The 22,696-nt window shown below is 46.3% G+C and overlaps 1 protein-coding gene across 2 annotated transcripts in view; it reads right to left on the reverse strand.

The window, feature by feature from the left end:
* The window catches only part of NR5A2 (nuclear receptor subfamily 5 group A member 2), a 116,870-nt gene that overhangs the window by 35,895 nt on the left and 58,279 nt on the right, over positions 1-22,696 (reverse strand). For both annotated transcript variants that reach the window (XM_059040292.2, XM_067020703.1), the window contains exons 5-6: positions 16,690-16,809; positions 11,235-11,382 (exon numbers count right to left, since the gene is read on the reverse strand). In XM_059040292.2, the coding sequence (XP_058896275.1) occupies positions 11,235-11,382; positions 16,690-16,809 (268 nt within the window). The remainder of the gene's footprint in view (positions 1-11,234; positions 11,383-16,689; positions 16,810-22,696) is intronic.

The following is a 22,696-nucleotide window of genomic DNA, read 5'->3' on the forward strand; positions in this document are numbered from 1 at the left end:
TGAGAAAAAAAAATCTGTACCTTAAGAAGAAATCCTGCAGAGATGACAGTAATACAAATATAATCATTATTTTCTCTTAGGACACAGAGTGGAGAGAACAGGTTATTTCAGGTGCACCATCAATGCTTATATATTACTAAGACAGGACAAAATGACACACACCTTGAACGTGGCCACTCCCCTCTAGGGACTAGGCAGAACTGTCCCATTTGAGGTCAGTGTTTCCACTCTGGTCACACTACTGCCCTCACGGATGGCTCCCCCTCACCCCCGGCCACTGCCCCTGACCCTGGGGCCAAGTGGGGGAATCCAAGTGTCATGAATGTGCGGAGTGCCTTCTTCCAAAGCCGGGACACCCAGGACCTGGCGCGCGCTGCAGAGCCTCCAGAGCCTCCAGAATGTAATAAAAGGCAACGAGCATTCCTTGCTTTCCTGCGAAATTACTTGTATGCATCACAATGATGACATTTTTTAGATTTAGTGAAGAAATTTGGCCAAGAAATATCTTGATCTACTTTTGAAATAAAGCAACAGCGGTAATTCAGCCAGTATTGAAATCCACCTCTGTGCTCTTTTCCTGTGTGTGGAGTCCAAAATTTTCAGTTCAGACCTTGACCCTGTGCACCAGTCACTTGACCTCTGTTCAGCTCAATTTCCTCATCCAGGAGGGAGAAGTGGTTGGACTTGGCCACAGTGCAGGTTCTTTTCAGGGCTCGGGCCAAAGTTTCTGTGAAAAATCCAGGTAGAAGATGGAAGGAAGGAAGGAAGGAAGGAGGGAGGGAAGGAGGGAGGGAGGGAGGGAGGGGGAGGGAGGGAGGGAGGGAAGGAAGGAAGGAAGGAAGGAGGGAAGGAGGGAGGGAAAGAGGGAGGGAAGGAGGGGGGAGGGAGGGAAGGAGGGAGGGAGAGAGGGAGGGAGGGAAGGAGAGGGGGGGGAGGAAGGAAGGAGGGAAGGAGGGGGGAGGGAGGGAAGGAGGGAGGGAGAGAGGGAGGGAGGGAAGGAGAGGAGGGGAAGGAAGGAAGGAAGGAGGGAGGGAGAGAGGGAGGGAGGGAGGGAGGGAGGAAGGAAGGAAGGAGGGAGAGAGGGAGGGAGGAAGGAAGGAAGGAAGGAGGGAGAGAGGGAGGGAGGAAGGAAGGAAGGAAGGAAGGAGGGAGAGAGGGAGGGAAGGAAGGAAAGAGGGAGGGAGGAAGGAAGGAAGGAGGGAGGGAGGGAGGAAGGAAGGAAGGAAGGAAGGAAGGAAGGAGGGAGGGAGGGAGGGAGAGAGGGAGGGAGGGAGGGAGGGAGGAAGGAAGGAAGGAGGGAGAGAGGGAGGGAGGGAGGGAGGGAGGGAGGGAAGGAAGGAAGGAAGGAGGGATGGAGGGAGGGAAGGAGAGAGGGAGGGAAGGAGGGAAGGAGGGAGGGAAGGAGGGGGGAGGGAGGGAAGGAAGGAAGGAAGGAGGGAGGGAGGGAGGGAGGGAGGGAAGGAAGGAAGGGTGGAAGGAAGTGGGGGCTGGGCAGCCAGGACTAGCGCATCAGGCAGTGCATTCCCGCGTGTGCCTTTTCTGGAAGGGTGTCCGCAGGGTCCAAGTGAAGTTCTGTATCACGTGGGGAGCTTCCTTCTCTTCTGGAGGACTGTGCAGCCCGCTCAGATACCACTGAGTGCAACGGTTTTGCACGTAGTAGGCACTTAGTAGGTTTTGTCATTTAATGCTTCAGAGCAACGAAAGGTCTGTATCTTTTATATCTGCTCTTGGTTGGTGGCTTGAATTGGTCCGTCTTAACCAAATAGTACCCAGAACGCAAGACTGGATCTTATCACTCAACTAGAAAGAAGGCATACGAATGACTGGGCTGTGAGTCACGGATTGGCTCCATTCTAGAATGACCCCGAGACCTGGGGGGTCCGGAGTTAACTCGTGTGCAGAACCTGAACTGGCCACGTCGACCAGCTAACCTCTTCCGAGTCAAGACTAGGACAGCCGCTTTATTTGTTCATTTTTTCTTTGGGCCGCGTGGCATGTGGGATCTTAGTTCCCTGACCAGGGATCGAACCCGCGCCCCCTGCATTGGAAGGGCAGAGTCTTAACCACTGGACCGCCAGGGAAGTCCCTAAGACAGGCACTTTATTCTGGGATTTTAACAGGGCAGCTGACAGGGCTACGGCAGGAGGAACGGCCGCTCGCACACTCAGCGCTCTCATCCGCTCTCCTCGCACGTTACTCCCAGTTTGCTGGGCCAACACAACCGAAAAATCATCTCCCTAAATAGCAGTAGTTAGCAAAAGGACGATATGAGTAGGAACAACTGAAAAATGATAAATATCTTTAGGCATAAGCTATTCAGAAATATGCCTAAATAAATGCTATTTGGGCAATTATATTCTTGTGCCAGCAGATAACAAATGATAATCGCTTCTTCCGTGGCTGTAAATTCGTATTGATTCAGTTCGAACTTAGAACTCCAAAATGAATCCTATCTGGTCACTGCTAAACTGCTTTGCTCGCTGAAAGAAAAAAAGAATCCACACAACACCTATTACACTGCATTTAATTAAGACAAGCATTAACTTTATGTGCCATTATTTGCTCCTGTGAAATCTCTACGGTGTAAATATTGAACGGCGGTATCCCCTGAATGCTAATCAATCCTTTCTGAATTTCAAATGATTACATAAATTTTAGGAAATGCTTATTTGCCAGCATTACCCTCTGCTACATATATATCAGCTGGGCATTAATATGGAGATCAGTGTGGTTATTTGACAAGTGTCTAGTGAGTGTTTTTCTAAATTAGAGTATCATATAGGGAAAGGGAAAAACTGAGATTGCATGCTAATTGTAAGAAGAACCCAGGGAGCTCTCTTTCGCTTATCTGTGTCATGAGGAACAATTTAACCAGTGCAACTGGGTAAAGATGTGAGGGGAATGCATGCATCACTAGACCTTGCAGGCCAGTTGGTGATGGCGTGTGTGTGTGTGTGTGTGTGCGCGCGCGCGTGCACGTGTGAGGGTTTGCACGGTGAGGTATATTGAAGGGCTCCAATAAAGCAAATATTGTGACCAGCCTCAGGAAGGACAATTACCACATCATGGGAAGGTTGGTTTTTGCTGTTTTCATCTTTTATGCAGATACTTTGTAGGCAGCATTTTTATATGACACGCGGACAGTTGTGCCTGTTTCAGAATTGAATTAATACAGTATCCAGATACACATGGTGATGCACAAATACAAATGTTTGCTAGTGTTCCAGCCTCCGAAGCTTTGCCAGCGCTTCTGGAGGGAGGCGGTGAGCTGAGGATGAAATGGGCCCTGCAACGCGTCCTGGCGCGGCCGTGGCTTTGCTCCACAGCGGTCCATACACTTGGTGTGCTGTTGTCTGATTGACAAAGTGATCAGTTCATTTTGCTTTAGGCACTGCAAACACAGTGTTTAATCACTGCGATCAAATCTGTCTGTTGGATTTGGAAACCTCTTTCATGAACTGGATTTAATGTTGCAAAAAAGCAACGGGGCATTCCAGTTTCCCTTTGTTCCTGTTTTCTTAGATTTGTGTTTTCTTCCCCCCCACTGCCCCCGTCCACCGCCCCTTCCAACTCAATAGGGGCACACAGTTCGATGGCAAAAAAACCCCTCAGACCCAACAACTGGCTGGACCTCTGCTGGAGAGGTGGGCAAAACCAGCAGCCTCTTCTGTAACCCCTGGCATTCCCTTCTCCAAAGGCGTTTGTCGCTATTTCCAGGCTAGTCTAGAAGTGCCGGGGGACGGAGCACGGGGCCTCTACCGTCTCCACGTGTGCGCCCCCTGCCAGGGGTGCCCGGCTTGGGGAGGGCGGCTGGGGGAGGGCGGGGAGCCCGGGCACAGCCAGACCACCCCACAACTCGCCAATCATCAGGCGAGGCTGCAAAAACTGCTTCCTTCCCCCAGGAGGCAGGGACGTACACAGATGCTGTGCTGACCTCTGGACTGGGATTGGCAAATGGAATGCAGTTTAGCGAAGAGGTTACACCCTCCACTGCCATCCTCCTCAGGGCTGCAAACACCCTGGCGGACGGGAGGAATTGGGTGCAAGGTGAAGTCTTCTCTTATTAGAGGAGAGCACGCGGCATCAGTGCTGGTAGCTTCAAGGTGGCCTTTCTCATCCGGCAGCAGAAGAACCGAAGAACCGAGTCCTCCCTGAAGGGGGCCACGATTGAATCGCTGTGGTCTCCAGGCCGGTAACACGGGGGAGCCTTTTGTGTGCGTACTTAAGGACGGAATGTTTGCTCTTCCTGCAAGTCCTGTGGCCTCTGGTTAATGAGATGTGAGGGCAATAGCTGCTCTGCAATTCTTGGCCTGTTATAAAGCCTTCATGTTTCAACTGAAACCTACAGATATAAATAATGTGGTCCTGACAGTGGTCAGAGCTCCCTTACGAGACAGAAGTTCTAAGCTCTGCACAGAGGCCCTGACTACACGTGGGTCACCTCCCTACTGGCATTTTGCTTTGCCTTTTGCTCTGCGGGGACCTCTTATACAGTGTCTTGGCCATGTTCTGACCTTGAAAGCCAGGAGGAGAAGTGACATATGTAGGAAAAGAAAACAAAGATAGATCTTTATTTAAAGCCCCAAGCAGAAGAATTACTGGACAAAATTCAAACAAGAAAAAAATACCTATCCTATCAAACTTAACTAAGCCCTTTGGAAAACCAGTGACTGAAAATACATTTCCTTAACCCAAAAGACTATGAACTTACCATCCACATTCTCCAGCTAGAAAACATGCTGCACTTTCATTTACTATTAACAATGTCAACAGCATATTGCAAGAGTCAGGGTGGACCCTTTAGCAAAGCGGAAAGTTGTACCTGAAGATAGAATTTACTAATTCTTCCCTCTCCCACCAAGGAGAGCTTCATGCCCTGAACCTCCCAGACACCTATGGCTCCTCTTTTTCTATTTTAGGGTTTTTAACGCCAAAGACCACCCAAGGGGAAGCAGACAATGACGGTCAAGTTACTGTGGCTAATTTTCTCCTTTGAACATCAGCGTGCAAATAGATAGAAAGTAGACATACAAGTAATAATGAAAGCTTATGATCATGCAGCTTTCCTGACGCATAGTGAGTGGTCCAAAGAAAACTAAAAACCTAAGAGGTAACAATAAGCCCACAAGGAGGGATTCTCGAGAGGGAGGTCCCAAGGCTATAAGGCAAATGCCTTCAACAAGCTTTTGCTGAAACCCTGAACCCAGAGTCCGTACAGACATACACACATACACAAGCAACCAACTCACACTGAAAAACCAAGGGAAGTGAAAAGCTTCACAGTTATTGAGTATATTCAGTAAAAATTGGAAATTCATGTAAAGCAGTTCCCTGCTTCTACCTAGGAGAGGCTGGTTTTCTTTATGGTCCATATTCCTCAGATGATGGTCCAATTCCCCACATCATTCTGTCTGTATAGATGGTGCCTTAGGATGTAGGGAGCATTTTAAAAATATTGATCGATGAGCTCCTATGTCCCCGAAGAGGAGAGTGTGCTGTAGCTGAGAAAACGCGGACTGGAATTTGGGGTTGTTAGTTCCAGACCCGGGTCTGAGCCCAAAACGTTGGGGGTAAATCACCTAGTGTTTTTATTTCAAATGCAAAATGGAAGGGAGATAGTAAATGATTTCCCCGCTTGAAGTATTTTATTATTAACACTACAGAAGAAAAGCCTTCCTGCTGCCTCCTGCTACCCTGTGATATGTGTCCTGCTGAGAGTCACAATTCCGACACACTCCAAATACTGATCATCGGTCCTTAATTCCATTAATTATTTTATTCCCAAAGGAGAGGATTCTGTCTAGTCTCTACTTTCCTTATAAGAATTCCCTTCCCGGGGCTTCCCTGGTGGCGCCGTGGTTGAGAGTCCGCCTGCCGATGCGGGGGACGCGGGTTCGTGCCCCGGTCCGGGAGGATCCCACGTGCCGCGGATCGGCTGGGCCCGTGAGCCGTGGCCGCTGAGCCTGCGCGTCCGGAGCCTGTGCTCCGCAACGGGAGGGGCCACAACAGTGAGAGGCCCGCGTACCACAAAAAAAAAAAGAAAAAAAAAAAAAAAAGAATTCCCTTCACAATGTGAAGACATATCCTTATTTTCTAAAATTAAAAGATGTCAAATTGTCTAATATGTATTATAGGATCTATTTTCTAGTCTCCCTTTCTTCAAATTTTGTGCATTTTTTTAAAACTAATTTTTCCAGTTCCCATTACTTTTTTTTTTTAACTTAGAAGTTGGAAGGAAAAGCTTTCTTTCACTTATGAATGCGATAAATATTTCTTAAAAACCTACTACGTGTCAGAGAGTAGGCCAGGAGCAAAATGCAAACTGGTAACAGAAATAATGTAATTTTGCAACATGGATGGACCTAGAGATGATCCTACTATAAGTGAAGTCAGTCAGACAGAGAAAGACAAATAGCATATGATATCACTTATATGTGGAATCTAAAAAAAAATGATACAAATGAACTTACTTAAAAAACAGAACTAGACTCACAGACAGAGAAAACAAACTTATGGTCCCCAAAGGGGACAGGGGCGGACGAGGGAGAAATCAGGAGTTTGGGATTAACATATATGCACCGCTATATATAAAATAGGTAACCAAGATGGACCTGCTGTAGAGCACAGGGAACTATAGTCAGTATCTTGTAATAACCTATAATGGACAAAAATCTAAAAAAAAGAATACACACACACACACACAAAACTGAGTCACTTTGCTGTACACCTGAAACACTGTCAACCAACTATATTGGTTTCAATTAAAAAAAAAAAAGAAAACAGCTATTAGAGAGTTCTTTGGAAAAACTAGTCTCCAGAACTAACCTGCACTTGGATAGGACTTCGCAGCTTAACCACTTCCCATTACAGATCACAAGCTACTTTGGTAAAGGCTTTGCCTTGAGTTTAAAACTAAGTAAGTCTAACTGAAGCACTCCGCTGTACACCTGAAACTAACACGACCCCGTAAATCAACGAACTATATTCCAATATCAAATAAACATTAAATAAAGTATCTGCTTAAAAAAAAAAAACTAAGTAAGTCTATTGATGCATCTATTTTATCAGCAACATTTCCTAAGTCCCTCCGGTGCACTGAGCAATGTGCTAGAATCTGGGATGTAGAGAGACATAAAGGACAATCTCTAACCCCAATCGACGTTTTACGCTGGGGAAATCCTCTCAAAGAGAATAAACAATCTCTTTAACTCAACTGAGTGTGAAAAAGTGCTTTCAGAAATACTGGCTGGGGCTTCCCTGGTGGCGCAGTGGTTGAGAGTCCGCCTGCCGATGCAGGAGACACGGGTTCGAGCCCCGGTCCGGGAAGATCCCACGTGCCGCGGAGCAACTAAGCCCGTGAGCCATGGCCGCTGCGCCTGCGCGTCCAGAGCCTGCGCTCCGCAATGGGAGAGGCCACGGCAGTGAGAGGCCCGCGTACCGCAAAAAAAAAAAAAAAAAAAAAAAAAGAAATACTGGCTGACCAGAGGATAACTCACATCGAGTCAAGGGCAGTCATCAGGGGAAACAGGATGCAATATGCCTCTACTTTCTCCTGCCACCTGGGATCCAACAAGAGTCCAGCAGCGTCTAGACACGGAGCCTGAGGCTGAGAAAATCCCCAAAGGCAGAGTAACCTCTTAGCTGGTGCGTTCTGGTCACTTGCTGCTCTGAGCACCCAGGCCACACGCGTACTCCTGATGGGCTTGCCCATGTCATGACATTATTCAGGGAGCTGCAGTTAAAGACCAGGGGACTGCTTCTCAGCTCTGCGTTTGTTTTCAGGAGGTACAGTTAATGGAAATTCTACTGGTCTTTGGAACACAGGCGATAATGACAGTATTGGGGGATCAGGACCCCACACACCTCTTCCTCTATGAGATTTCTTTCTGCCCTGGTTGGTGACAGCAAATTTCATCCGTCACTTTGATTCCTTTTTAAAAGGTGGGAGTACAGACCAATAAATAAACAAAAATTTTATTTTGGCCTCTCTTGGGTCGTCAATATTAACTGGCCAACCTAGAATTATCTCCATGGATGCAAATTATCTCACAGTTAGGTGAGAAAAAGGGTGGGGGGGTGGGAGGAGGGAGTAATAGGATTTTAAGAAGACATTCCAACCAGCAAAGACTGGGCCTCCAGAGTCTGTTATATCACACACAGAGAAATATCCTGGGAGAGGAGCATTTTTTACTTTTATTCCCTTTTTTTCAACCAGCTTACCCAACTGATGTCTGCTCACGGATACTATTTGAGGAGGAAAAAAAAAAATCAGGCAGCAGAGTGGGAGGAAAAAAAAAAATCAGGCAGCAGAGTGGGAGGAAAAAAAAAAATCAGGCAGCAGAGTGGAAGAATTTTGGTCAACTGTACTTTTTACTTTAGTCCTGTCATTAGTCCTGTCATTTAGTCCTTTCACGGAAGGACCCAGCTTCAGTGAAGGATGACTTCTGGAAGGCAGGCGGTTGGACCTCAACGAATCAGCTGCTGTCCCTATAGCGCTTCCCGTCCTGGTCGAAGCACCCAGGACCCTGAGACGCATCCCAGCCGTTTCCTCCGAACCCCATCACATCCCACGCTCTGCACCCCGTAACGTGTCCACACCCCATCTCACTCCTGTCTCCGAGGGCGTTAAAGCCACTCGGAACACAGTTTCTGGGTCCCTTTTCCACACGACTCCCAGGAAGGCAAGTCAACCTCAGCGACGCACTTCACGCCCCTTGAAAGAATCCCGCCGTCCGTCTAGATTTTTTGCAGGATGAAGACCGTGGTACCCAGTTTGGGTCACCGCTGTGTCCCGGCGGCTGCTCAGAGCAAGTGCTCGGGACCTGCGGAGCGTCTCTCGCCTGCCCCTCCGGCACGTCCGCTGCGTCTCTCAAGCCACACTGGTCTCCCAAGAGGGCCGGCCCTGAACTCACCTTGCCCTCCTGCCTCCGGCGTCCAGGAGGCTTAGGGGACAGTACCTGCGCGCGCCCACGCCCACTCTCTCACCGCGTCCATCAGGAAAGCCTGCTTCATCTTTCACCAAGAGCGCCCGGCCCCTCTCCACACAGCCCCTGGCCTGGGCTCAGTCCCCAGAAGCCTCGCTTTTCTCCAGGATCCCAGAGGCTCAAGGCTGGGCTGGGATCAGAACACAGCCGGTTTCAGACTCGGGCGCACAGGCTCAGCTTTCGAGGGAGGCCCTGCTATGATTTCACTGCCATCACGGGTAAAACAGGCTTTGGGAGGCTGGCCTGGGTACCCAGAGGTTAGCTATCCACATCCCTCAGTGGAGTTTTTGTCCCCCAAAGACTGATTATGCATTGTTTCCGTGGAGGGAGAAAAGCTTTCCATTCACAAACCGGACACTACCTGAACTTTACTGCCAAGTTAACTTTATTCTTGCTTCTTTGAAAATAAACTCTTGGCCAAACCTGATTTACCCCGGGTCGATCGGAGAGCCATGCTGTCCTTTCCTCCTTAAACGACAAACAGACACGGTTCTAAGGGACATTCAGCTGGTGCCCCGGGTCCTGAGACAGTTAACACCCTCATTGAACCAGAGAGTTCTGTGTGTGGCTGAGGTTCCGGTAAACACACGACCCAACGGTTCAGGAAGATGATCTGCGGGGTTCGAGTGCTGAGAGCACTTCAGGGACCCCAACCCCACCCTGTCTACCCATGCCTAGTGTTTGGCAGAGATTTAATAATTTTGAAAAACGACGAAGGAACCATAAAAGAGATGAAAACTAAACAGAGCTGCTGGTTAATCTCGGCGTCGTCCAACGTCACGCAGTTCTTCAACGAATTTGAAATACCACGGAAGTGAGATGAATCTCTTTAAACATTTCACCACCAAGATGCTATAAGATTTCTTACACACACATTACCACACTTTCCATCTAATTACCGATCAAACGTGCGAGTTGAAAAGACGAAGATCTTGCCATAAACCAGAATAATTTGCGAGATGACAGCAAAGCAGGCCTATGCTATCTTCCTCCGGATTTTTAAAAAGACTGTTCTTGAGTACAACACGTAGGCTTAGTCAAATAGAACTTTCCGATTTCTTGTGGTTAATACAGAAACCATACAGGACCCAGTGCTGCCATGGTAAACCTTTGAACACCACATCTGTGAAATTCTGTTGTCTTTTTAAATTTTCAGTAACATTTCTTTTTGCTATATTTATCACATTTTCCAAAATATGAAAATGTTCCTTTTTCTTTTAAATGTTGACTACATGTGAAAAATTAACTCTGGTTCTATTACTTCAAACTGCCCCTTTATTAGCAACAGTTGTGCAGTGCTGTCAAGAGGAATTTTAAAATGAAAGTACCACATCTGGAGTGTAGACACATCTGTTTTACTTTGCAGTATGTTTTATTGTTTTATTTCTAAGGATATGAATTCACAACTATCTTATAACTGAAGACTAAAGAAAAAACATATGTTGGTAAATCTGATTTCTGCATTTTTTTCATTCAAGGGAAGTTGCCTCCCTCAGCTGTCTGCCAATAAGTAATAAATGGACTTGGCAAAAAGTTTATTTAAGTTGGCTTTATTAAGCCAACAAAATACAGAAATCAAGTACGGGACAGGCAGAGAAATCTGTTCCTTTGAAGTCAATAAAAATCCATCTCCTTAATCCTTTTTTTATTCCAAGCAGTGGTGATTTTTCTCAACTGACTCACTGGGAGCCTTGATTTAGCTAATCTGTCTTGTTTAGTTACCTTTCTTCTCCAAAGCTTTCCTAAAGAAGCATCCTTTCCCCTTGACAACCGCCATCTTTTATGCTTGCATAGTGGTGCATCTGGTTACAAACACTCTCTAGTTAATCCCGATAGAGATTTAGGAAACAGGTTTTTAATTACCATCCATACTTTACAAGAACAAAAACAGCAGTGGCTCGCAAGCTGAAACAAAAGCTGCAGAGAAACGACCAACAGCAGCGAGGTGGCCAAAATGTGACACCGGGCGTCCTTCCCAGCCCTCTGTCGTCCATCAGCGTCACCCACTCATGACATCCATCAGGGAGGAACACTCAGGACTCCGGGCACAACTCCTTCCCCCTACGCCAAACCACCCACGACAGGGCTATGACTCAGCCAGGAACACACACAGGAAAACATAATTGAGCTGCAAGATTTCACGATTAGAAAAGAAGGTCATTGTCTCGGAAGAACAAAAACACGGATGGACCTCAAGACGCTTAAAGGTCAGTATCATTTAGTCATTTTTATGAGAAAAGGGTTCCTTACCTAAACTAAACAGCACCAGGAATTTCAGACACACGAACTCTCGCTGGTCAAACTGCAGAGAACGAAGCTTCGCCACCAACTCCTGTGCGTGACTCATGAGGTTGTTGAGTGTGGCCCCCGCTTGTGAGGCTACGATGGCATAGTCCACCTGCAACACAGCGTCAGTTCAGGGCCTTTTCAGAACCGGAAGTTCTACATTCTATATTTATTTATGATTTACGTTCAAATTTATATACGCAGATACACAGATATTAAAAATACGTACACGTCTAGATTTCCCCTGGGACTTTTTAGCACCGTGGGTAAAATCAGGTCGCGGTGTAGATTCATAACACAGGGGCCTTTCCCCATGAAAACGCTCTGAGACACATTCTATTATTATAAACGCCATCTAATCATCCTGATCAATCCAATCATTTTGAGAAGGCTTGTAGCAAGCAGGTCTTGACTGTCTCAATTGTACGTGTAGATACCTTTGTCTTTTTTCCTATTGCGAAGTGACATTATCACCTGAGATGAAAATCGTTAGCTCATGAGTCGGTTTAAAGAAAAATACACTGTCCAGAAAAAGTGAATCCAGGGTGGCATTCTATATGCACGTGAAGTTAATTAATGAGGCAAGGGAAGGCAGAGATGTGTTTCTAATTTTATTAAGAGACTTCATTTTCAAGTAATCATTGCTCAAGATTTGCATGCTTATGGATGATGAAAGAATCCCATTTAGATTATTCTTTGGTTTGCTGCTTCCTCAAAAGCTACAAAGACTAGCTACTTTCCTATGATTGTCAAGACATTTCTCTCTAATGACAGCAGTCATCTTATTTATGAGAAGAATAATTTCTTGATTCAGAAAACAAAAAAAGGTTTATTTCCTTCTTCATTGAAAAAGAAAAAAAAAAAAGGTGCTGCAATGCATCCATCTCAGATTATCCACGGGGACACCAAAAGCTCAATTTATAATAATAAGTTAAAATGTAGGGGTGGCTGTCAATGGCAGAAGTGGCTTTGCGGCTGCAATTACAGTATAATGGGAAAGCCTAGTTGGTACCGGACGCTCCCATCCTTTTTTTTTTTTTACTGGCGAGCTCTCAGGCAACCACATACTCTTTTAGGTGCATTTAATATTTGCAGCAGCAGCAAATTTGTCTGGGAGGCAAGCCCTCATCTGCCCGTCACCCGGAGCAGACTGTATTAAATTTTTATATTTATTGACATTTCATTACCATAATTGACTGCACTTGCTTCTCCAGGAGAAGGCACAGCGCTGCCTCCTAAGCAGGAGAATGAGTCCCTCGAGGAGAATTTGCAATTAAAAACAAGGCAGGATGGATTTTTTTTTTTTTTTATTGTGTAAATATGATGAGTTGAAGTTTCAGCTTTAACTTGAGAATACTGGGTGAACAGAAACCTTTTTTTGAGAGTGAGAAAAATTATGAGTCAGTGGAAAGACGGCCCCCCACCCCAAAGGTGTCAATCAGTTTACAGAGGGTCAACTGCGCGTGCAGAAGCCCCAGTCTGGACGTGTCCTGGGGAGGCCCCCGCGTCACCACTGCACTGTGCTGGTCCAGGTGCCCGCAAGTCCCCTCTAAATTCCCACATCAACTGTCCTGAGCGCGCCTGTGGTTTCTGTTGCAGATTGTGTGAAAGGAAGGGCCAGCACACAGGCAGCCCGAGGCCTGAGCCGGAAGCACAGAGGGCAAGTGGACGGATGTCACGGACCACGTGAGGGTGAGGGGCCCGGCACACCCAGGGGGTCCCAACCACCGATGTACCAGCTCTCTTACAGGAGAATGTTGTGGCCTCTCCCGTTGCGGAGCGCAGGCTCAGCGGCCACGGCTCACGGGCCCAGCCGCTCCGCGGCACGTGGGATCCTCCCGGACCGGGGCGCGAACCCGCGTCCCCTGCATCGGCAGGCGGACTCTCAACCGCTGCGCCACCAGGGAAGCCCAAGGATGTTCTTCTTACTTAACAGGGGTGGCTGAGCGCCGTGTCCCTTGGAAACTGTACAGGCTCTAACTACGCTACATGACAGTAATGTAAATCCTATAGGGACAGCCGGGGTGAACTGGGGACGGCAGCAGGGCCAGAGGTAGAGGAAGCCTGGGTCAGGACAGGAGAGGGTGTGGGCCAGTGAAGCCACTGATGAAGCAGGAGCCTTGGGTAGTCTCGGGAAGGCTCCATCTTTCACGCCCCCATCTCTCAGTGACGCACTTCAGCTGGGTGAGAGTAAGGTGCCATCCACTTCCATCGATATCAAGAAACGAGAGTAGTTGGTACCACACTGCCAGCTTAATCTTGGAATCGATTTCTGAAAGCATCGTCGGTCTAGCTTAGAATGTACATAACGCTTTTTTTTTTTTTTTTGGCTGCAGCGTGTGGCACGCGGGATCTCAGTTCCCCGACCAGGGATCGAACCTGCGCCCCCTGCGTTGGAAGCCCGGAGTCCTAACCACTGGACCGCCAGGGAAGTCCAGGTACACAACACATTTTAATAAAAATCACTAGTGGATCCCTAAACCGGGAAGGTGTACTACTAAAATAAGCCAGAAATAAGTTGGTATTCATTGATTTTTTATTATTAAGACGGGGTTAATTCAATGTTGCTATGTCTGTGGTTCTAACAGGTAGGCAGTTAAGTTCAAATACTAGAACTTCACGGTTGCAGAGGTAGTACCTTGTAACTGAAAGGACTCTAAATAATATTTTTAAAAATATGGGTTAATTACAGTTTGCTATAACAGCTATGAAAGAAGTTCAACTATTAGAACTTCATACTCGGAAAATAACACGCTCTAATGGAAAGGGACTGAAGTGGTTTCACAGGATTCTGTACTTAGTGAGAAGGACTTCAGGAAATCAATTGTCACGCCAACAACTTTACCGCTATACATTTATTTACATGCTAATTTGAAAGCCCAAACAGGCTTATGAAACGGAGGCTCTGATAACCTTTCTTTCAGGGGTGATTTATCCAGTTGCATGGCTCTGAAGGAGAGGCAGTGATTGATTCCTGAAACGGCGCCCAGATCGGCAACTTCCTGACATTTTATTACAAACATAATTATATTTTCATTGTTGAATGCGGAGTTTGCCCTCATTTCAGGAGCAGCTGGCCTTGTCTTTTATGTACTTAGTAAAATTAATTTATCGCTCGCTTACATGGAATCTTTGTGCCATTAAATTCAACAGAGATATTGAAGAAATACTATAAGCGGATATAGCCCCTTTGGATAAATTTCACTCATCATGAAGGTAGCAACAGTTGTAGCTAAATTGCTTTTAGTTCTAATAGCTGAAATGTTTGATGACTTGTACGTTGTAAGATGCCTGTCTTTCTAATACGATGCACAATAATAGAAGGTAATGAATAAGGTGCCAGTAGAGCAGTCCTTTCCCTTAGGGACATCTTACAGCGGCTGTTAATTAGCTACAACATGCAAATACTGAAAGTGGTGCCACATCAAAACCCTCTACCGTTGTTTTATATATACACATACAGCCATATGTTTTGTGTGCGCGTATTTTAAAAATACTGCAGAGAAACGAATTCTTGTCAGTGATAAGATGCTAAATATTTGGAATTGATTCGGCAGTGCTTAACGTTACTGATAATTATTTCCTTTTGGCTTAACAAGGTTATTTAATGTACACTTACAGAAGCCAGACTAAAAGACAGAATTAAAATAGCTAACGTTAGGGTTAAGTAAGAAATTCCGTTGTGTTGGCAAACCGCAAAGTCGCAATAATTGATACTAAAGACTAGAAATGCCATCTACTCCTTGACTGTTCTTGGTTTGGAAAATCAGAGAGAAAAAGGCACTTTCTCTACTTTTCACATGGTAATTACCTTTACCCAGGGGCAGCACTTAAGGCAAAATGAAACATGAAATAAGGAGCATTTCTAAAGAGCAGGAACGGAAGTGCTCCGAGAAAGAATGGTACAAACCCATTTGATTTCTGGAACTCAGAAGGATGAAATCGAATTAGTTTGTGGGCCGAGTCGTGTTCTTCTAATGCAGCTCCCAGTCGGGTTTCGGAGGGAGGGGGTTGGGAGTCAGACCCGTGATGCAACCCTGAAAACGGGTACACTTCTCCCAAGGACCTGAGCCACAGGATGAAAAGGCTCAGCAAAAATTCACAAGATCAGGAAGTCAAGCCCACTGAGGCTTGATTCTAGAAAGCCTTTCTCATGAATAGTGCAGAAAGCAGAGACCACACAGTGATGGGACTGATCCAGTCTGTAACAACTCTGACAGAATGCTTCCCTTCAGTTTGCTTGGGAACATGTGATTTATTTATAATTCCGCAGGTGATGTGGAGACAGCCTTTCATTTTCAAATACGCACTGCTGGGGTTTCTCAGCACATAAACATTTACGGCCGATGTAAACGGTCACAGTGCCCGAGTCCCCTGTCCTGAAGCACCGTTCAACACACGCCTGGCACAGCCCAAAGGAGTAAACACATCTCCGCATTCCTTGCATCCATTTTAATAACACACCAGTTAGAAGACGGGGGCTAAGAAATGGGAGGGACAGGCCCACATCCTGTAAAGTTGGAATGAGGTCCATTAAGTAGACTTTCTCTTCCCCCAGGTGCCCAGAAGGCCAAATGTCTCTCTTCTTGCAAACCTTTGCTCCGGTCTCACCTTCTCGGCAAGGATCAACCAACCCGTCCTATTCACGCTGCCACAACCACGGATGTAGGTCGATTCTCCTTTACACCAGTTACTTTTTTTAAAAAAAACTTCAGCAGCACTTTGACCTCTAGCATTTATTAGGGTTACTGATTATTGTCAGTTTCTCCTGGGACACTGTTAAGCTCCCCTGTTCAGCTGGACCCTGCAGGATGCTCAACAAGGATTTGTTGACTGAGCAAATACCTATTCAGAAAGGAGCAGGACCGCACTGCAATTTCCCCTTTCCACCTTCCTTTTCGATAATGACAGGCTCTTACTAACTAACACTAACACTGCCTTCCCTTCTCACTTGCTGGACATTAGGCCAAGTATTTAGATGATTGATATATGATATTTGAATAGGTCTCTTCCACCAACATGATTCCAAAATAGGGAGGATTCCACCATTTCTAAGGGTTTTTTTTTTTTTTTTTGAAAAGGCAGACACACAAGTGTGGTAGATGCATGCAGAAGCTTGAGGGAAAAACCCTAGGTACGAACCATTCGTTTTGATTCAGCAATTGTTTTGACCCTTCAAAGCGCAACTTTCAATCCCAGAAGCCTGGAAGCGGCGGCCGTTCGTGATCACGACGGCTTTTACAAGTTTCACTGAAATCATCCAAGCAGGAACGGAGCGCACCAAGTCAGCTTTTCTAAATTATTTGCGGCCAGTGTCCCTTTCAAAGCACAAAAGTGCTCCTGACCTCGTGAAAATACATTCCTGCCACCTTGAACGTGCTTAATAAAAAGACACTTTTCTTTTGGGGTCTACACTCACCTGTTGCCCAGTAACCAGAAAGATGGACCCTTCCTTTCCGTGAACCACCTGTCGGTAAATGTGGTCGAGAATTAGGAGCTCACTCCAGCAGTTCTGAAGCAGCTTCATTTGGTCATCAACCTGTAAAAGAAATAGAAAAAAATGCCACTGTAACTCAGTACTTTTTTTTTTTTTTTGCATGATTTTTTTTTTTACCTGAGAACCCACTCTAAGCAAGGAAGGACCACCAAAGGTCACCGAAGCAGATGCCCAGAATTTCCATCCTTCCTCCTGAAAATCATTCTTTTCATTTGGACAAATACTTTTTAGGCCACATATAAACACTTGAACTAAATATTTATAATCAATGAGCTGCTAGGAAAAGGTATGCTATTAGATGTGGGTCTATCATTAGCTCTACTAGCATTTGCTTGTGGGAAGTACGGGTGCCTCAGCCTTTCCTCAGTGGACCCCATTAGAATGACCCCCAATAGCCCAGGCCCAAGCTGAAATGGGACACGGATATTAGCAAGCCAGCAAACTGTGAGGAATCCTATGCGAGGCAATCGGCAGGACAGCCCAAGTGGCTTTTGAATTTAGAGGCACACGGCCGTTAGGTGTCACCAGTGTCCCCCCAAAGTCCAGATTGTGCTAGACTTTGACTAGAGCAATCACCGAGCTTGGTCTTGATGTTCACCTGCACTTGCTTTATGATTTGGATAATTTCCCCACAAACCCCCTACACTTCAGCTTCCACATCTGAAAAACAGGCCACGTACAGTACACCCCCCCCACCCATCACAGGACGGCAGTGGGGAGGAAAACGAAGAGGGCTGCATCACGGTGAGTATTTTCTCCGCACGGTGTCACCCCCCAGGGCACCGCATTCTTCAATGACAGTAACGCACCTATCTCAGGTACAGGCCACATATCCAAGGTCAAACGCGGAGGGCATACGGATCCCTTTCCGTGGCTCTTTGAGCCAGCTCCTTTCCATTTTGTACTACATACCAGCCAAAGATCGTGGCGTGCCCAAATACATCACGCGTTTATACCAACAACACCTGATATTTAGATGTCATGTAACAGTTTTGAAGAGTTTTGCGTATTGTTTTAGATTTAATTCAGAGAACCCGCCTGTGGAGTTAGCAGAGCCGGCATCGTGTTCTTCAATTTACATTATGAGAAAATATGGTCTCAGAGACCTATTAACTGGTACCCCTAGAGGATTCTCTTTCTCTCTCTCAAGCTCTAGGATGTCTCCCAATTACACAGAGAGGTGCCAGACTCACAGACATAAGAAATAAACAAATATACACTAAATCAAATAGATAGGCAACAAGGATCTACTGTAATGACCCAGGGAACAATCAATATTCAGTATTTTATAATAACCTACAATGGAAAATAATCTGAAAAAAAATATATATATATATAACTGAATTACTTTGCTGTACACCTGAAACTAACACAATATTGTAAATCAACTCTACCCATTCTTTTTAAAAAAGAAAAAGAGGTGTTAGAATTTTCTAAACGGAATTAATTTAACTCACTTATAATAAATTCATCTTTAAGCAGATATTTAATGAGATTCGGGACGGCTGGGTGATTCCTAGGAAGTTTCCACACACACATCACCAGTGATAGGAGCTTAGGGCTGACTATTGCCATGAGTCTAGAAAACACGACAGTACTGAACTTAGACTAAAGCAAGGATCCGAGGTACAATCGCGCACTTTCCAGCTCTGAGAGCTTGGCCAAGCCACGTAGCTCTCCAAGCCTTATCCTCTCACCTAACAATACAAGAGATAGTTTTTGTCTCTGAGGATGGAATGAACAAAGCGTGACACAATACACTAATGAAGAAACAATGCCAAACCCAAGGCTCCTAGCTGGAAGACCATATGGATCCTGTTGAGAAGGAAAGAGGTAATAACTGCAGAGGCTGAAGCTACCGTCAGCCTCTGTGATGGGGGAAAGGCATCCCCAAACATCTCCGTCAGAAATTACTTGTTCTGACCAAAAGAAATTCCACTCGTTAAGTAAACAGATGTTAAGAGCCACTGATTTGTTGCGTCTAAGTGCTGGGTCTGGGGTATCACGGTGAACGAAGCAGGAGCAGTCCCTGCCTCGTGGAAATTACTGTCCTGGGGGAGGACACTCACCTACACAGGCGAGTGGGCTGGTGACAGAGGAAGCTCATCCTTCTTCAGCGGCAGCTCCACGTCGGTGCTGTGCGTACACGTCGGGCCGAGCGTGGCAGCTGAAGGAGACCCACCTTGCTGCTCTCTGCACACAGCTCACACTAGAAGCTGCAGCCGCAAGTCCGAACAACGTCGGTGTTCTCACGCCCGGCGGTTTTCAGGGACCGTCCCTCTCAGATGCTCGGGGCACCTTCAGAGCCAATTGCACTTGATTCTACCGGGTTTACTACACCTCATTCCAGCTCATAGCCCATCAGCGTCTTATTTCAGATGTATCAGTCCACGGTGGCAATTCAGGTCCCCTGCACATTTTCTTCTGTGATGTGAAGCTTTAGTTATTAGTTTAGCACTCTTTCCAGGGAAGCTGAAAATACTACACTTTGAGATCGCTTCCCCAGAAACAGTTATCATACCCAAAGGCTGCCAAGAATTGTGGAATAACCTCGAAGCGTGGTTCAAGACGTCTGGACGGGAGTCCAGCTTAAGAACCTATTTACACGGCAGGAAGATGTCTGATTTCCATCTCGCAGGGGGAAAAGTGAAAAAGCGAAGAGATGATCTTCTTGTCGTGTAGAAGCAGCATGTTTCCTGGAGCCATCACTCGGAGGGGCTTTTCCTCCTCGTGTGCATGTGGTGGCCCCTATCCTTGGTGTACAACACGAGAGGAATACTTACAGCAACAGTTTACCAGCATCAAAGCCTGTTCAAGTTGTAAGATAGGAAGCTCACTTTCCCTGGCCTTCTTTTCTTTTGTGATCAGGATACACTTCCAGATAAGGATATATTTGTGTGTCATGCTCAGAAAGAGTGGAGTGTATCATTTTCAGACCTTATTCCTAACTCTGTGTGTGTGTGTGTGTGTGTGTGTGTGTGTGTGTGTGTGTGTGTAGAGATGGATTGGCTTTGAAAATCTGTCTATTTCCTCTGCTGCTTCAGAAGTTGCAGGGATAGACGAAATTGAGCATGTCTATTTCCCATAACCAGCACTTCCTTTTTGGTTTTGTATTTTGTGCAGTTCACGTCATCATTTCTTCTGTTTCCACCAAGTACTGTAAGTGCTTGTTTATTTGTCTCACTCCATGAGGCTGGGGCAGCCTGGAAGCCGCAGCTCCCGGGGGGGTCCAGTGCAGCCCCAGCCCTGCATGGCTGACCGTGGTGCCTTCACTTCTGCAAGTGTCTGCTTTTGGCCGGTGTCTCTGGTACACGGACAACGACAGCGAAAGTGACTCCTTCCGGGCTCGTGGAGGGAAGGGTCACCTTCACCCTGTGGTGAACACACGATGAGCTTCCCCACATGGGCTGGCAGGTCTGGACCCACCGCTGGTAAAGACTTCTCGACTGATTGTAATTTTAACATCCCTCTCGGGCAATTGATGCCTTGTTTTAAGGCTCTCTGAGGAGGTTTTGCAGGCTGACATTCCATTTCAATATTGCCATAATTGATTATGTGGTATTTTATGTTATCTTAAAGTTGGAGAGTATGTAACTTCACGGGGCTTTGGGTGACACAGTTTTTATGCAGCTCTATGAATGCAAGGACACGGCAAATATGATGACCGACTTGTTTCTTATCTCCAGATAAGAGATGCTGGCAATTTTGAAGATAATTTCTCTTTAGGAAGGAGTGTTATAGGTGATATGGTGGAGGGGGTGCGGAGAAGAGGAGAAAAATAATCTACTACTTTTGAGTAAATTTCCAGGTATGAATGCTGTCAACAAACAATTTCAGGTGGCATTTGGGGAGCCCAGACAGGGGACTGAGGGAGTGTAATTTCCATGACGTAGCAAAACCTCTCACTAGCTGGTAATACCCCCTCATACAATCCCGTGTTATCAGCTGTAATAAAAAGAAGGGCTTATCTCAGAACCTAGTCACTCATCAGAAACGACTCACACTGGTATTACAGATGAGCAGTGAGCGAACACACAGGCCTCATATTGTTGCGAACACACCTTCCCACAGCCCAGGACGTTAATCATTAGAAACCTGTGCTTTCTCATAAGAGGAGTGAATTTGGCAAACAATTAGAAGAAGAAAAATGTGTAGATCTTTCTCAAGCCCAGCTGAACTTATCAGACCCTTTTCGTTGCCCCCTCAAATTTACCTTTGCACAGTCTGGCCATTGAACTGTGATTCCGCTTTCCCTCTTGCAGGGGCATTTATTTGAAAATTGACATCATGAACCACTGTGGTTAAGCTTTAAGGAAGGTATGTTTAGGAAAACATTCCACTGACATGGGTTGGTAATTTAAAGTGGACGTGAACCCATTTCTAATTTCAGATCATTCAATCTGGTGTGTGGCCAGGCCTTGTGCTAGAAAGTTGGGGGGAAAACAGAGGTGGCCAGGACCCAATCCCTGCCTTTAAGAAAGTCACACTCCAAGGAGAGGAGACAGAAGTATGCATCCATTATGATAACCCCATGTGCACTAGAAACTGGGGGTCGCTTTACCCTGCTTCGTTTCTCGGGGAGACTTCCAGGGCGTCACAGAAGCTTCTGAGAAGCGTACGTTTAAGCAAGTCTTAATGTTGTAGAACCACTTAATAAACTTCTTTTTTTTTTTTTCTCAGTAGCTCCTGTTAAAACAATGCTTGGAACAAAGTATTATTTTAAAAAAAGTGAAGATTCTTCAGAACCATTACAAATAACATCCAGCTATTATTTCTGGACAAGAGAAAAACAATCCTTGCAGGTGGACCTCCATTTCCTTACACTTTCTTTTGTGACAATGATGGCATTTTATAAAGGTATAGTCAGAAGCAGGGAGAGCAAAATCAAAACCCAAACAAATCAGCATCAACTTACAACTCCTAATGAGAACCTACTTCGGTGAAGACAGACACACAACTGCTTGAATTCAGGGCTTTATAAACAGCACTGATGGTTATCTGCAACCTCTGTAATAAACTGCTACAAAGTCCAAGAAAAAATGATTCCACACCAACAATGATTAAACAAGCACTAAGAACAATACTGTACAAGAGACACAACAGCCTAACTCGCCTGTCAATCGTTGCAAAACGCAACAGATTTATGGGCAGCTCTTCCCTGCTCAGAGACAGCGGAAGCGATTCCTGTGTATTTGTTAATTGCTGAAGCGATTCCTGTGTATTTGTTAATTGCGGGCTCTTGGTCCAGAGTACAAAGACCTGCGTGGCAACACTCAGCCAGGGACTCAGCTCTTCTGGCCGCTTCTCCATTTCTCCAGTGGACCCACAAAGGATTTTTTTCCTCCCTCTGGGATCGAAACTGTCTTCCAGGTGAGGGAAGCAGGAGGCAGAGACGTTTGACTGCAGGGTACCTGCCCTGTGTTTGCACTCCCACCAACTCCCTCCCATCTAGGTCACGACCGAGAGTCCACGGACATTATTAGGACCCCGTGAGTCCACGGGCTTCTCCATCTAGTTGCAGCTCATCACATGCACCGTCACTAGAATGATCTATCTCGGTCAGGCTATTCCTCTGGACACAAACCTCATCCACATTCCCTCGATTTCCCTTGGAAGACCTCCTCCCAAAGCAAACCTCCCCGACCAGTGTGGGGGGGTCGGACACCGACCAGTGTGCCCACTGGCCCATCATCCAGGAACGGAGGGGGTCGAGTGGCTGCCCTACAGCTGATAGCCTCAACCTGCAGGGACATGGGCCACCTCCACACCATCAGGGGTAAAGTGGCTGGGAGGTGAACACGGGAGCTGTCGGCAGAGGACCGAGACAGAAGATAAAATTGCCCAGCCCTCAATCTACTTCTTGAACATCTCAATCCGGGGGCAGCAGAGGTGGCAGGGGTACGAAACCTCAGGGAGCCCTAAGGGGACC

Source organism: Kogia breviceps, chromosome 1 (genome assembly GCF_026419965.1).
Source record: "Kogia breviceps isolate mKogBre1 chromosome 1, mKogBre1 haplotype 1, whole genome shotgun sequence".
Lineage (NCBI taxonomy): Eukaryota > Metazoa > Chordata > Mammalia > Artiodactyla > Physeteridae > Kogia > Kogia breviceps.